Here is a 16,028-nt window from a genome sequence, read left to right on the forward strand (position 1 = left end):
TACTGGAATTCTAAAACCGTTTTTTTAAGTCAGCTTTATAAAAACGCAACCAGAACATTATGTATGAATATTTGAAAATTAAGTAAAAAAAAATGAGCGTTTTTCGTTAGATGGCTTTAGTGAGCCATATCTCACGATGTTTTGTGTTTAGTGAATCCAGTTGTGTATTAGAGCGTTCCAAAATGGAGTTAAACAAAAAAGAGAAAATTCGATTGCAGTATCGAATGCAACAACAAAGCGTTGGTTCCAACACTTCCGTTTTGGTAGTATGGACGTCGAAGATGAGACACGCTCTGGTAGGCCAATTGTCGAAAATGTTGATAAAATCATGGAAATCGTCGAGCACTTATTCCATTGTCCAGAAACTGAAGATTAGTTAGAAACTGTTTAGAACCATTTGCATAAGGCTGGTCCTAAGAAGATGTATGGGACAAAATGTTTACTTAGTATTATAATCTTCAATTATATTTTGATTCTTAACAGAATTTCATACATTTCATTCACATCTAATTTACGACCCAAATCTTCATTTTCGTCTTATTTAATATATATTTTTTGATAATTTTCTGTTTATTTGATCATTGCACACTTAGGTCTCAATTCTCATAATATAAACATTGTATATACAAATAATTAAATTTATATCAATATACAATGGAACCTCGCTTAACGAGTTTAATCCTTTCCAAAAATACACATAATATGTGTACACAAGTTTTGAAAATGATGTGGCAGGCGCACAATTCGGGACTTCTCTTCTCATCGTCACTCGTTATGCGAAACGTTGCTCGTTAAGCGAGTCATTTTTCGTACAATTCATTTTGCTCGTTAAGCTAAATTCTCGTTATGCGAGGAGCTGGTTAAATGAGGTTCCACTGTATTAAAGATAAACTTCATTTCTACGTGGATATTGTTACATTAACTTTTTGATCCTAACAGTTACATATTGGAAGATATTCAAATACTTCAGTTTCCGAGGTTTAATGTATTGTACAATGCGAAAAGGAACTGTTTCGAGTGGAATTTCAGAACTGCATACAATCTGAAATTGCATCTGCAATATGCGACATAGTTCATATTTGGACAAATCTAGAGCAACGTTAATTATTGTGAATGTTTGCCACACGTAATTTCGATAATAGAATGAGGTATGTGTATTAATTAATGCATGCTTACAATAATATTTTTTACAATTGAAAAACCATAATTATCGGAAATATTAATATACATATATTTGTAATTCCATTATGTTCAATAGTTGATTCATAATCGAAATTAAGTTTATTATGTGGTGAATGGTCATAATTAATAATAGCTATTGAAGGGTCATCCTCTCCCTGGAGTTGAGATGCGTTAATACTATTTGAGCTTAACCTGATTTCACCTCTGACCCACCCTATGATATATTAATTCCATTAATCATGGAACTAAAAGTTCACAAGTATCCAGACAATGGGATGACACTAAGATTAAACGAGAGGTTGAGAAAAAAGATATATCTCTCGCATTTTGCATGTGAGGAGTTATTAAGCAGTGCATAACTTCTTAAGTGAGCACATATATTACATGCGGCGGAATCTACAAGGGCGAACAAGACACTTTCGTCGGGTGGGTGGGTGTCATGAAATGGGGACCTGCCTGGCAACAATAAATGTCGGCATTTGTTAAATCGCCAGCGTCGCCATTAAAATATGACCCTTTTCTTCAGCCCCAAGGACTTAGGCAGCCATGAATAAAACTAACTGCTAGACAAGAAATGTTAGTAAATTTTATTTCTCTTTTTTTCCATTTATTATTTATTACCCCACTTCCTGTTTTAACATTCATTTTTATTTGTTTTTACACCCGTACGGTTTTATTTAATTGAAAACATTTACCGTTACCACTTATAAGGCGTTCTTATTATATACAAAAATTTACAATTAATTTAATCAAAATACACCATCAATTTACACCTAAACTTCAATATTTATATCATTCCATAAAAGTAAACAATAATAAAATATTCACTAAATAGAATTACTATTATTCTCGTTACGTAAAATTATTTATTGATTATTTCAATATATTTTCAACTTCAATTATTGGATATAATATTTATTTATATAATTGAAATGTAAATTAATGGCAGATCCGAGGAAACATCATTTTATAAATATAAACATTTTCTTCGATTTACATTTGTATTTATGTATTCTATCTACATATTGAAGTTATACTGCGACCCAATTTCTAAAGTTTTTACCATTTCCTCGCTTACCAGTTCGCACTTAAATCACTATTACGCTTATAAAAACTAAAGATATCATAAACATCTTCAGTTTTCATATAAGCATAACCTAATTAATATTAAATTTCTATAAAAAAACTTAACTGAAACTAATATTGAAACAAAAAGGAAAAAATAAAGTTAAAAATAAGTCTCAATTTTATACATTTTGATCAAATTATTTGTGTAAATTACGTGATGTAATATATTATGCTTATCCACTTTTTGTATGCAGTTAGTCTTAATGGTTTGTTTTATTATATTTGTTAATGATATTAAATATTTTTTTTTTTATTAGAAATGGGTATGAAAAATTCTAATTGCTTTGTTGCATTTTTACAAATTACTTATTGCCAGTTGGGCTCTTGTTCGCACTTGTTCACAATGTATTCAAACTTTTCAAAATTGTTCGACACAAGTGTATCTAGCATTGAATTGCTGCTGAATATTTTTTTTATGTTGTATTATTTTATTCACAATCTGTAATTGAATGGATAATCTTTCCCGGTGGATATGATTTAGATTTTTTTAATTTGTTGGTTGGTTGTCGTCTTGTAGGTTAACTTCAGTAGTATATTGTATATTGTCCATCGACTAAGCTGACTGTACATCTGTAATGAACGATGGCCCTATTGCTACAAACACCGAAAGGGCTCACAAAGGGCCTGGCTTGACCAGGATTTGAACCGGCGCCCACGAAATCGTGGGTATAGCGATTTAACCATTTGGCTATTCGTCGCCCGCTGAATAAATCAGAACATTTACGAATTCGCCGTTCAATAATAGAAAAAAAAGTAATATCAATTATATTTTTGCATTTACTTTAAAATATTTTAAATGAAAAAATATACTCCCTCTATCCGAAAATATGATATACATTTGAAACAAAATTTTATATTATCTAGTTTCGAAAGCAACTATCAATATTCATTATATTGGTATGTTTACATTGATAACTAAATAACATAACATATTTGACAGTCGTTGCTACTGAGTTTGAAGACCAAAAATTAGTTTTTTTTGAGAAAAATATAATAGTCACCGCTATAATTTCAAAATAGAAAATTTTAACCGAAATAACGTGAATTAAATAGCAATTGACTAATGAACAACGTCATGGTATCTTGCTATTACAGTGTATGAAGATTATGAGGATTATTCAATTTAAGTCACAACCACTACCAATTTAAACGTTGACGATTTGTTTTTTTTTTATACTCAATTTAATTATTACAACATAAAGCCAAACACAATTGATGAATTGATTGAATGTGTTCAAGATGCATTTAATAAATTACAGAGAAATAATCTTGATAACGTATGTTTATGGAATCAATTATGTTAACAGAAGGAAGAAATTCCAATAAATTTCCTCATATAAATAAGGTTAGGTCGACTAATAACCGAATGGTTAAGTCGCCCTACCCACGTGCCAGTGGTAACAGGTTCAAATCCTGGTCAAGCAAGGCCTTCTGTGAGCCCTCTCGATGCTTGCAGCAATAGGGCCATCGTTCATCACAGATGGATAGTGAAATGATTGAGGTTCAGCATATGGACCTTCAGTCAAGTCGATGGACAGTGTTAAGGACAGCAGCAGATTCACAGTCAAAGGAAATAGTAGAATCGCAGAGCATCAATATACTACTGAAGTTAACCTACAAGACGACAGCCAACCTACAAATTAAAAATCATCATAATGGTAACTATCCACCGGGAAAGATTACCTACCTAAAGTCAACCTCGATCTTAAATTTACTCAATGTTCACATTGATGAACATATTGTAAATAAAAATACATAAAAAAAATAAATATTTTTGTTTGAGCTGTTACTAACAGTATTCATAGTTTTAGTTAAATATTTGCAAAAGTTGCATAACAATACTATAGAAAGATGAAAACTGAGCTTATGCATTTCGCACATCTCAATCAAATTAATATAGATACAAACAAATTGAGAAGGTAGTTGATTAAAAAATGTAAATTTTATGTAGTGGAATGCGTTTCGCAGTCTCGTATTCTCGCACTTTCCACTTTTCTCCCAAAATACTCGTAGGGAAATTTAATTTGCGCGCTACGCCAAGCGGCGAATGCTTCCATTTCCCATTTTACCGCTTCTTGGATGGAAGCGGGGTCACAGAGGGTGATACTACTGTGTTCCCAGCCGCCGTCCCAATCAAAGTCGTTTCGCGTCTGCCTCGCAATTCCCGCTGCACACGAAGTCTTCCACGAAAAGTTGAAAAAATAACTTTTCCGAGAATGAAATCCTCGCACGATATATTTCGTACTTAACAAAAGATAATTAAAAGTTTTAATAAAAATGCATGACAAAAGATGAAACAGGAAATAATGAAGAAATGCGGGAGAAGACAAATTTCATATAATAGTCCTTCCTTCACGATGATTGATAACAGCTGACACTAAAAATTAGCTATTGTAACTTATATAATTATAATTAAATGCTTCAAATTTACATTGTTCTCATTTTTTTACAGAAAATAGAAATTAACATGAATCTAGATTAATAAATTTTGACATTATCCCATGTAGTATTTAGAAGTGCAATTTCACTACGCTGTTGTAACAAATTCTATACATTTACTCGCATCTTGTACATTGAACACAGTAGCTTGGCTCAAAAGCTAGTTGGACATTGAACCAGTTTCGTTCGCTCATGCAAAACTAACTCCGACATGTTTCATAACATCAACAATAATAAAAAATAAACGACGTAATTATGAACCAAATAGTAATTGGTTATTATATAGATGTGTTAATAACATGCAAGAAATTAGAAATGGTGGTTGTTAGAAATTTATTGAATGCAGATTATTTATAAATCAAAACCTGGTTAGCAACAAAGACAAAAAATGAAGACAAAATTAAATAAGTTTCTGCCAAAAAAATATTAAGATTCATTTTTTTAATAGATTCGATTAACGCTAATTGACGCAATCATAAATATGAAATTACATAATATTAGTTCACAATATTAATTGGCAATTAATTATAGGATTATTTATTAATTGTCGCGAATGTCTATATGTATGACATCATTCTAGGATTCGTTTGTTCGTTGCACAACTTGAAATTGGTATATTTACGCGTCAGCGATTGCATTAAGTTCACATACACGCAATCAAATAAAATTGCGTAAATCGGGCCTCGCGATTCCATTTGAAATGGATGATTCGTTCGTGGAAATATGGGATGCAAAATTTCCCTCGAGCAACACGAAATCCATTTTCTGGAAATGCGCAACGCCTGGTAATTTGCGCTCGTACTTTTCGTTCCACCGTATTTTATTCAGCTCAGCACACTCAACACCGTATTGCAGAGCATAGTTTATTTAATTAGAGGTTCGCGTGCTTATCGCCGCGATCGTGCATTGTTGCTATACGTTGTCTAGTATTTAAAGCTCAAACAATAACAATAAAAGCAAAATTCGTACACACTCGCACACACAGAGAGAGTGGGGCTCGAATTGGCCACGAAACGAAATAAATAGATTTGATTTTTGTTATATAGACCACCGAGCACCATTTTTTTCTCGTTAATATAACTTCATTTTACAAGCATGTTTTTATTCAGTGCATTCACCTTATGAATAAAAAAATATATATAACAATCACATTATACTTTGGCAGGTACATCCATAATTTATTTTTCATATTTTGACTTAAGGAATTGTCCCAACAAGTATGCTTGTAATTAAATTTGATCTGTTCTAAAAATATACTAATTTCGCCTAATTATATCCAGAACAGGCCTCGACATATCTAAAAATACTCTTAAATTATGTAGAACGAAACCAAATCCATTCATTTCATTTATGTAGGTGTCCCAAAGTAACTTTAAATAATAATGAATTGCCACATATAGACAAGAAAAAACAGACACGAACCGAAATAAGTTCAGCGAACTATATTAGCTTGATAAAAATAACAATATTAAAATAATAACAGAGACAAAAAACAAGTCCCAATTCTATAATCACTGACTCTTGTCCAAATTCTACCTTCCTTATTGATTTTATGAACAATAAATTAATATTATTATAAGAAAGTTTCTTAAAATTATTTATTAAAGTATCTATCGCCCAATTGGCAGGTGCCCATTTATCACGTACCCTGTCGTTTGTCTTTCAATCCGACAATATTTATACAATAATTACATATATGTATGAAAATTTTATATAATACAGAATTACCACTTATAAAGAAGATAGTCATGGAAAGCTGATAATAACATATAAATACAAACTAATATAATTTTCAATCCAACAATTATACAATAATGCAAATAAAAAATAATTGCATCCTCAGAAACAATCTGTATATATATTTCAAATTGTCATTAAAATATTTAGGCATAAAAATTAACAATGACAAGAAATACAGAATCTGCATATTTATCAATATAACAATTTGTGAATAATTATTTACTCATTATATAGTATATATACATACTATTTGATTATTTGTTGTTGCTCGATAGATCATTTCTTGAATGAATTAATTCAGATCATTTTGGCCTTGAAATTAATATGTTATTTTCTTGTTGTTCTTTTTCTTATGGCTTGATATAGAAAAATCTCAATATCAGACGTATTAATAATAATTGAAGATATATGATAATGAAGCGAATATAGTAAGTAAATACGATTGAGATTTTCAAATAGAAATTGAAGTTTTTAAAAAATTAGGCGATATGACTCTTTTCGGAAAATAAACGAACTATAATTACGAAAATGAAATTTTAAAATTGTAACCTCGTTTCCAGTTGCAAAATAAATATGCAAAAACACTAAATTATGACAAAAAAAATAGATGTATTTTCAGAGGAAAAAGTATATTTTATAATATATTACAATAGGTAAGTTTTTTTGGGTTAGAGCGAAAGTTAGATTTTTCACAAGCGCTTTATATACGTTTTAAATTAAGTATATTAATATTTTCTAAAAAAAAATATATATATATTTATTTCAATGTATGTATACGTATTTGTGAAGCGAAGTACGTGATGCGATTCGAGCAGTTGTAGAATATTCGAGTTCCTGTTTCTAGTAGGAAAGAGAGAAAGAGCGAGAGAGAGACAGCGAGTATTTGGCATTCTTCTCTTGGAACAGATAGGGTGGATTGAATGCATCGCAGGAGTGGCTGCGTTATGTAAGCGGTCCAACGTTATCTGGAACCGAGTTAATAATTCGATTGTGTATATGTGTATGTGTGGCACACGTCTGCAGATGTGTTGTATAATTCAGAGGGCCGAATTGCTGCATGAATAAATGAAGATTCGCAAACAGAAATTCGCGCGCCTAGCACCAAAACGCCCTTAAGTCACTCCAAATTCTAAGACTAAGTTTTAAAGATATGTTAAACTGGGAATCAAGTTTGTTATAATAAATGGCATCTTTTTAATATTGAAATCCATATGGAAAGTTTCATGGACGTAACAGTTGTAAAACCAACATATTATTCTTTCCACGTCCGATTCCGACATCTGATGTTTTTTCTACGAGAAAATAAATTCCGGCATTGCTAAAAATGAATTTATTGTATTCACTTAAAGTAAACAAATAAGAAATGAATACAAATTTTTCAAGAAAATACCACAGAAACGTTTTTGCAAATATATTATTATTGTATAAAGTTTATTACAGCTCTGCTCTATTTTCTTATACATTTATGTTTTCTACAGTATCTCAAAAGTTTAAAATATAATAAACAAATATAAAATTTCAAGAAATTACTTCGTGAAGCAAAGTTTTCAGAATATCGAAAATCATTTTGATTTAAAGCAGTTATAGACGAATTATTTTTTATCAAAATCAAAATATAACTACTGATCGAACTTCAACAAGATTCACATTCTTGGTAATTTTGTTAAAAAAAATCTATGCTTTATTGATCCTATTGTTGCAATAGGTTTATCAATTTTTAAAAGGTACTTTCTTAAAGAATTAAAGATTCCAATGAAACGCTGCAAATAATTGCCTTTTAAAATTGTATTTGAGGGAATTCGCAATGATTGCAGCATATTGATCTACTTTATATTTTTCCTAAGTATTAATCAATAACTATGTCAATAAATGAAACCTCATCTGCATCGCATTGAACTAGAAGATAACGTTAGTTTGCCTTTAATCAAATTTGAGTATCGTTAAGAAATTTCCTTTAGGTTTGTCAACGGAAACAACGAAATCAATATTTCCTGTGTAAAATTAAGTTCCAATACAGTTTCTCGTGGCTTAAAACAAAGCGTAAATAATATTTTGAAATTTTGTCCGCATTCCAGCTATTGGAAATGTTCTCTCGTACAAAGAAAAATGCAAAAAAGTAAATTACTAAATACAATGCACATCACCGGTGATGATGACAAAGTTGAGGCTCGTTCCTATTCACATAGCTCCATAGATCGGATGACATGGAAATGAAAAAATGCGAGGTCGCTTTTCCCCCATTCCTTGCCGTCTATTTTAATTGATAAATGGCCCATTTAATCCTGCACATCTCCGCTATGAACCTCAAGCAGAGCAGATCTGTTTATTTTACATATTCAAATATATTATACAGACTGAAAACCGATAATTGAAATAAATAATTTCCGCCAACATTTCTTTCGTGTCTTTTTTTTTGCTAATCTGTCACTTTTTACAAATTGAGGAAATGAAAATTGTCGTACAATTTATATATTCAAAACTGGGGAATGTTAAAAAAATGCAGTTGTCATATTATAAATTACAGAACTTTAAAATTGATATATCGACAAATTAACTACAATTTTCTTGAGTTTGCTAGTCAATTTATTAATTAATTCTAGCCATTAAGTATGTCAGATTCACAAGTTATATAAAATATAAATTGTTATTGGATAGTTTATAAACTAACATAAATCGCATCTAATTCAGTAAGGAAAGAATGTATAACAATACTTCGTATAGTGCGGTTAATTGGTTCCGCCAATATCCCGTACTGTTTGAAAAAAGCGAAAAAACGATCATGTATATAGAAGCTAGATTAAAAACTAGATAAGTTTAATTGTCTATTGCAATAATGTTTTTTCGCAGTTTAAAATTATATTCTTTTTAAATTTGTATCTCAGTTTTAATTTAAAACATCCAGCAGTCAAATTGGAGACTTTCGGAAAGTTCGAAGGTTAACACTATCGTATTAAACATTTACGAAATCATTGAATATTTCTTCACTTCGATATTTGAATTTCGCAAAGAAACTCGAGTAAATTGGTTACAAAATTATAAAGGAACGAACAGGAGAACTTCTACTAGGCGACGGAAATTTACAATACATTCGTGTGTACCTAATTAAGGGTACAGGAAATTCGAGAACTTAAAAGCTTTTTCTTACCCGTATTCATTTATTAATAGCTCAATTATAACGATTGCAGTTTACGTCAGGATATTAGGTTATATCATTATTTTAATAATAGAATTGATATGTATGATTTTAGATATTGATGGTAACAAAAATTTTGTAAATGGTGTGCCAACAAGAGTGGAAAATCTAAATTTTAAATTTAGTTTCATACATGATTCCCACATATCTACTTTACTATTATATATGTATATATAAATTTGCAGTGGAAAGTCGTCGTCGCAGTTGAAGCATTTTTATAATTAGAAGTAAAAAGAAGTTTTTAATTGGAACAAACTATAAAAAGAAACAGTACAAGAAAAGAAATATAAGGAAAAGCATTTTACTTTAAAATTTTCTAGACAATTCAAATTACTAGAATTCCCTCACAAATAGTTATTCATAGACAACATTTCTAAATAAACTACACAAAATATGAGGAATGAAGATAATATTATAAAAGATATTACCTCCGTCCGAAAATATGGTATACATTACGATTATTTTCTTGGCGGAAACTCTGATATACACAATTACAATTTTAATTGATGAGGATGATTTTATTTATGAAATAGTTACAAATATCTAGTAAAATAAAGAATAAATCAAAAACTTTTAATCAAGAGTTTGAAGGTTTAATGCATTAAACGCATTAAATCAATTCGTCGAGGGCAGAAAGACCTATGGTCAATAGCCCTTTATATCAGTTGACTTTTTTGAAATTATATATATTTATTTTGTTCTGTTCTGCAATAAACATTATGATTATTATTCAATTCGTCGGCTATATTCGGAGAAGCTGCAAATTTTTCAACTTTCGGTTATATAATAATAAAAATAAACTAATATTTCTATCCATATTTTTTTACTAAAATCGATAATGTCATAAAAGTTCGTTCGGTTGGTTTTACTGGTACAATAACATTGATAAATGCGCTTCCTAAGATTCTTTAAATATTAATGTCGCCTTATTATTTTCCTCATTGTTTCTTTTATTTAATATAAGCTTTCTTTTGTTTCGTGTGCTCTCACGAAATATCGAACTTACTGTAGTTTCTTAATATAATTTAATTCTATTAATACGGGATGTGAGTTGAGATTGGTTTTGTATATATTGATGATTAAGCTTGGGTGGTTTTGTTTATTATGAGCCCGGGTGAAAATCCTTTATATTTTATTATATGAAAAATTGATTGATTAATTCTATGTGTAAAGTTTATTATGTGTTTATAAAAGGACTTGAATTCGGAGTACTCAAAAAGGTATAGGAATATCGATGGGATTGTTTACGCTTGGTCCCCTTTGTTTATATTAAAGTGTATCGAACCGGGGTGACGACTAAGAGACTTCGTTGATGTCTCTTATATATGGTTTGTTATACACTCTATTAACAATAATAATTATAATAATGATGGTTGGGTACAACACTGTCTCAACTGGCTATAACCACTACATATATGAATAATGCATATTGTTCATATTCATATTGTTCTATTTAGATGATATATAAATAAAATAATAACACATGGTAATATAATATATTTTTAAAATCAGATGAAACAGAAATTTGTTCTGCGTTAATTTACTGATTTCAATATACAGTAGAACCTGTTTTTGTGGTCCTTTTTGACGTATCTTTGAAATATTTTATAAGTGCGTTTTTTTTTAAATTTCTGTAATATATTGTACAAAGTTATTTTTTTAATCTGTAAGAATTTATGAAATTATATTTTTATAGTTTTTCTGCTCTACATAAAATTATTTATTTATATATAATATTTATTTTATTTTAATAAATAAAATACATAAAAATTTACTACATGACTATAAATTTTAAATTGAATATAGAAAAACGATTTCTAAAAAAGATTTGTTGAACATTTTTTCAATCTTATTTGATTAATAATAATACTTTTTTTTATCAGATACTACCACTTTTCGAAAATAAGATGCATGAACACGGGATGATTTCTGTTTTCACTTATTAATGTATTTTAAAATTTGTAGGATTGGAATTCGTAACAAATTTACTTTTATAATTTGCGATAGAGACGACGAAGACTACCGAACTATTGCTTATAATAATATGAAAGAAACGTTTCTTTTAGAATTTTGAAATAACTTATTCGGCGATAAGTTTACAAGCTAAAGTGAAGGGAATTTGCGAATCTACATTTTTTTCGTTTCGCAGAGTTTCAATTCTGCATCCGCTACGCTTTCAGCTTTCGATAAACGTCAACCTAGGAAAATTGGATTCCGCTTCCGCCCATCCCTCGGCAGAGAAAAAAAACATGCAATAAAAGGGTAAATAACAAATCGGAAAACAAATACGAACAGCAAACTTTTTATGTCCGGCCTGTTGTTCGAATCAGAGAACGTTGATTCTCTATACGCACTGGACACTGAAAAGTTGGACAAATGTCCGTTTAATTGTGGTGTAAGCGACATTAATTGTTTCAGTTGTGGTTGTATTCAGCAAACACTGTGTGTATATATGTGGGGCACTTGTTGAGAGATTTGTGTTTGTCGTAATGGTGCGACCCCCGTCCGCCCCCCACGACATCCGCCCGCTCTGTAATTAATAATAATTGGGGATTGGGATTACGGCGGTGAAAACAGTGGAGGAATTATCCAGTGGAGCGCTGGAAGCCGGTGTAGTTGTGTTGTTGCACAAACCGGAGATTTTCGAGACTAGTTCGCTCGTTGTGACGAGTTACAATTAACGTACGTCAACAGCAGAGGCACAATTTGTATTGTGCAGTGAGGGGTTGGGTGGTTGCATGGTACCTTCGCTTCCTTTCGTTCACAATGTTGGCACCATTTTTGTGCAGCGGCTCCAAATAAAACGCAAATATAATAAATTGCCAAACGCCGGCAACAATAAAATATATAATATGAGCATTCTCGAATCTGAGCGGAAATTGGGAAACTTCCATATAATATGTATGAAATACATGTGGAGCAGCAGCAGCAACTGTAAAATATTTCGGATTGCATAAAGCTATATTATCGTTGTGTAATGATAAATGTAGTAGTGGTTATTATGTGGTAAGATTAATGAACATAAATGGCACCAAGTTAATTCGCGGCTCGCGCTTCTGTGTATATGGGTTTGTTACTACAATGTGCCACACAAACTGGAACGCCAGAGGTTATTTCCGCTACAGAACGGGAAATTGTACGGATTATCAACAACCATTTTCTATCCATTACACCCTTTCCATAAACCACTTTTTTATTAACTGCGCACTATTTTATAAATATAATTATTTTCTAAATAGAATTTCATGTATATCATAAATTACATTATCGGTACATAAAATTTACCATTTTATAATATTTTTTCTAATATCAATTTCATCATAATAATTGTAGATAACAAAAACTAAAATAGAAGATTCTCTTGGTTTTCTCGTTTTCAGGGCTTATTATGCCTTCATATTTAATATTATTTTCTACAAAATATGTCTGTTCTCGGAGTGACTTGAAATCAGAATGGTAACGTTTTCAATTAAATGAAAAATAATTATATGCAACCGGTTATTACTATTACTAAAAAATATAACAAAACATTAGAATTTCTAAACGTTAAACTTAAAAAAAAATTCTCGTTTTGTAAAATACTCGTAATGAAGTTACTTACAATTCAAGTTTCTAGTATTATATATTTAGTTTATTCAATTTAACTAAAAAACGAATAGTAATTAATAAATTGATCATCAATATTATAATAATTATTCATAATTTGTGAGTTTATAAATTAACAATATAATTTTTTGATATCTAGATTGAATACGAAATATGTATCTATATCAGAACGGTGGAAGAAATATTTCTCTTCCGCATGGTCTCATTAAATAGTTAATATATTTTGAAACATTTGTGTCGAAGCATTGGAATTGTAATGGATCGATCAAATCAAAAATGAAAATAAAAATTATTTGAATATTTACGGGATGAATGTCCCGAGCGACACTTAGCAACTAATAATTCCGATTCTATAGCACAATTGATTGCTCCCTGCAGTGTCATCAGCCGATTTACAGCAAATACTTCGTATTGTCGGGTAACAAATATGGTACTCGTTACATGCTACCTAATATGTTAATTCCACGTTTAACTAACAAATAAAATAAAACAATAGATCAGTGGTTCTTAACATTTTAGTAGTCCATCAAATAATATAATCATTAATATTTATTTTAAATTGGTGAACAAATTGTAGTGACAAAAAACTGTGAAATGCTATAATAATTCATAAATAAATCAAAAACCAAGACTTATTATATGCATAATCAGTCAGTAATACTTATTTTAAAATAGTGATTTTATAGTAGTTATATTAAGCATAATAATGAAAACATAAATCCGAAAACGAAATTTAAATAATATTTAATAAAATCGGTAATACTTTTTGTCTATTCGCACTTCAATTGGGTTACTCAAAGCTATTCGCATTAAAGTTGTTTTCATTTAATATTGACCATTCTAGAAAATCCCTTTTTACACAGTTATGTGGAAGCAAAAGGCATATTTTTTCGTAAATCCTTTGTCAATTAAAGCAGAGTGTCATCGTGGGTTGGTGATAAATTGGTATTATTCCTACAATTATAAGAATATTGAATCCATACTTTTCTGCTATCAAGTTCATTATTTGGAAAATATTTGTCAAAATTTCAATTAATTTTTAGAGATGACATTGAATTAAATAATTTGGAAACATTTCAAAAACATTCGATTTTGTTCTTCGAATCGACTTTTTCTCGAAAAAATGTATTGATTTCCTTGCATAGATAAATTTAGTTGGTTTAGAATTTTTGTAGTCGAAATTAATAACCAAATATGATTCTTTATCATTTAGAAATATTTCGTTGCTATGAGTCACATGGATGCGAAATGCAGTGAACAAAAAATGTTTTATCAGATTGTCAGTAATTAAATGTTTGCTAAAGTGTAGAAATTGTTAATCTAAAATTTGGAAAAACTATTTTGTTTTCTAAAGATATGAAAACTTAAAAAAAAACTAAAATTTTCGCGCACCATTTGATAAGAAAGTAATAATATTTACAGATTATAAATAATGCATGTTTATAAGTATTTATATGAAAAGCATAATTACAAATATATATGTATATATTACATCACGTGACAGATGGATCAGCTCATCCATAAAATAGGGATTACACTTCTCTTCCTACCCAACTGAGTCGAGGACAACCGACAGTCACCCGTTAACCACTCAATTAATGATCCCCTAGTTTGATAATTAGTTATCAAATTATAATTTAAACCTTAGCAAATAATTTGCGGAAATGAAAAATAACATAATTAGAAATTATATTTAAAATATTTCTTAGTTTTATTTCTTCAAGAGACATCATTAATTTACTTATTGTCATTAACTGCAAATAATATGGTTATACAATTATAGGAGATAGATAGGGCGGAAAGATCTATAGCCCTTTTTAATAATTAATATTTATTTTTATTTTCTTATCATTAAGTAGCTTTTTTAAGTATGTTTTAACTCATTTAATAAATATTATTAATTTAGTTACATATGATGCGGTAAAAGTATGAAAATTATATTTTGACTTTACAAGTAGATTGCAGTAGAGCTTTGATATTGATTATGTTAAAGAAGGAGTGTAACGTAATAATATGTATCGTGTGTTGTGTTTCAGGTGTTGCATGGGGGGCGATGGGCGGCGGGGCTGGTGAGGGGGGGCTCCGCAGACGGATGCCGCTGAGACGGGCTGGGGGTGGTGGGGTGGCTGCTAGTGCCACGACCCTCGGTGGACGCGCCATGCGATACTACCGACTTTGGATTTATACATGCAACACAGCGCTTCTGGCCGGAGCAATAGCTTTCATGGGAGCGGCGGCACGTACTCTCCTTTTCGACTATCGCCGCTCCCTCATACCTTCGTTGACCCTCTATCAACCAAGCTTCCTATATGCCTACTTGGCTTTAGCCACACAAGGGGGCGCACTCCAACTTCTTGGCTGTGTCGCTGCCCTTCGTCTTTCCGAACGACTGCTGAACGCCTACTGGATGCTCCTGCTCGTCCTCCTCTTCGGGGATGTTGTGTTGGGCGCGTTTTGGGCCTTCCGCTTTGAGAGAGTATGCCAAGAGTTGAAGCCAGCGCTAAAAGCCCGCTGGATGCAGGACTATGGCATCAACGCAGAAATCACGTCGCTGTGGGACCGACTGCAAGCAGAAACCTCCTGTTGTGGACCCACAGGTACTTATACCATTAGATAATTATTTACCAGAGAGTCGAACCGAAAACCGGAATTTTTAACTGAACCGTAACTGTAAGCGGAACGAAAAATTGCTCAATTGAAAAACCGAAACCGGAACGAAATTTTAAATACTGTTTATTTC

At 30.8% G+C, this 16,028-nt stretch overlaps 2 protein-coding genes across 2 annotated transcripts in view; one reads left to right on the forward strand and one right to left on the reverse strand.

The window, feature by feature from the left end:
- LOC108558482 (pseudouridine-metabolizing bifunctional protein C1861.05-like) overlaps positions 1-16,028 on the reverse strand; it is a 106,032-nt gene that overhangs the window by 77,650 nt on the left and 12,354 nt on the right. The window lies entirely within an intron of this gene.
- LOC108558485 (CD151 antigen-like) overlaps positions 1-16,028 on the forward strand; it is an 84,050-nt gene that overhangs the window by 62,416 nt on the left and 5,606 nt on the right. The window contains exon 2 of the mRNA XM_017915400.1: positions 15,325-15,885. Within this exon, the coding sequence (XP_017770889.1) occupies positions 15,342-15,885 (544 nt within the window). The 5' untranslated portion in view covers positions 15,325-15,341. The remainder of the gene's footprint in view (positions 1-15,324; positions 15,886-16,028) is intronic.

This window comes from Nicrophorus vespilloides, unplaced genomic scaffold, assembly GCF_001412225.1.
Source record: "Nicrophorus vespilloides isolate i.1.1-1 unplaced genomic scaffold, Nicve_v1.0, whole genome shotgun sequence".
NCBI classification, from domain to species: Eukaryota; Metazoa; Arthropoda; class Insecta; order Coleoptera; family Silphidae; genus Nicrophorus; species Nicrophorus vespilloides.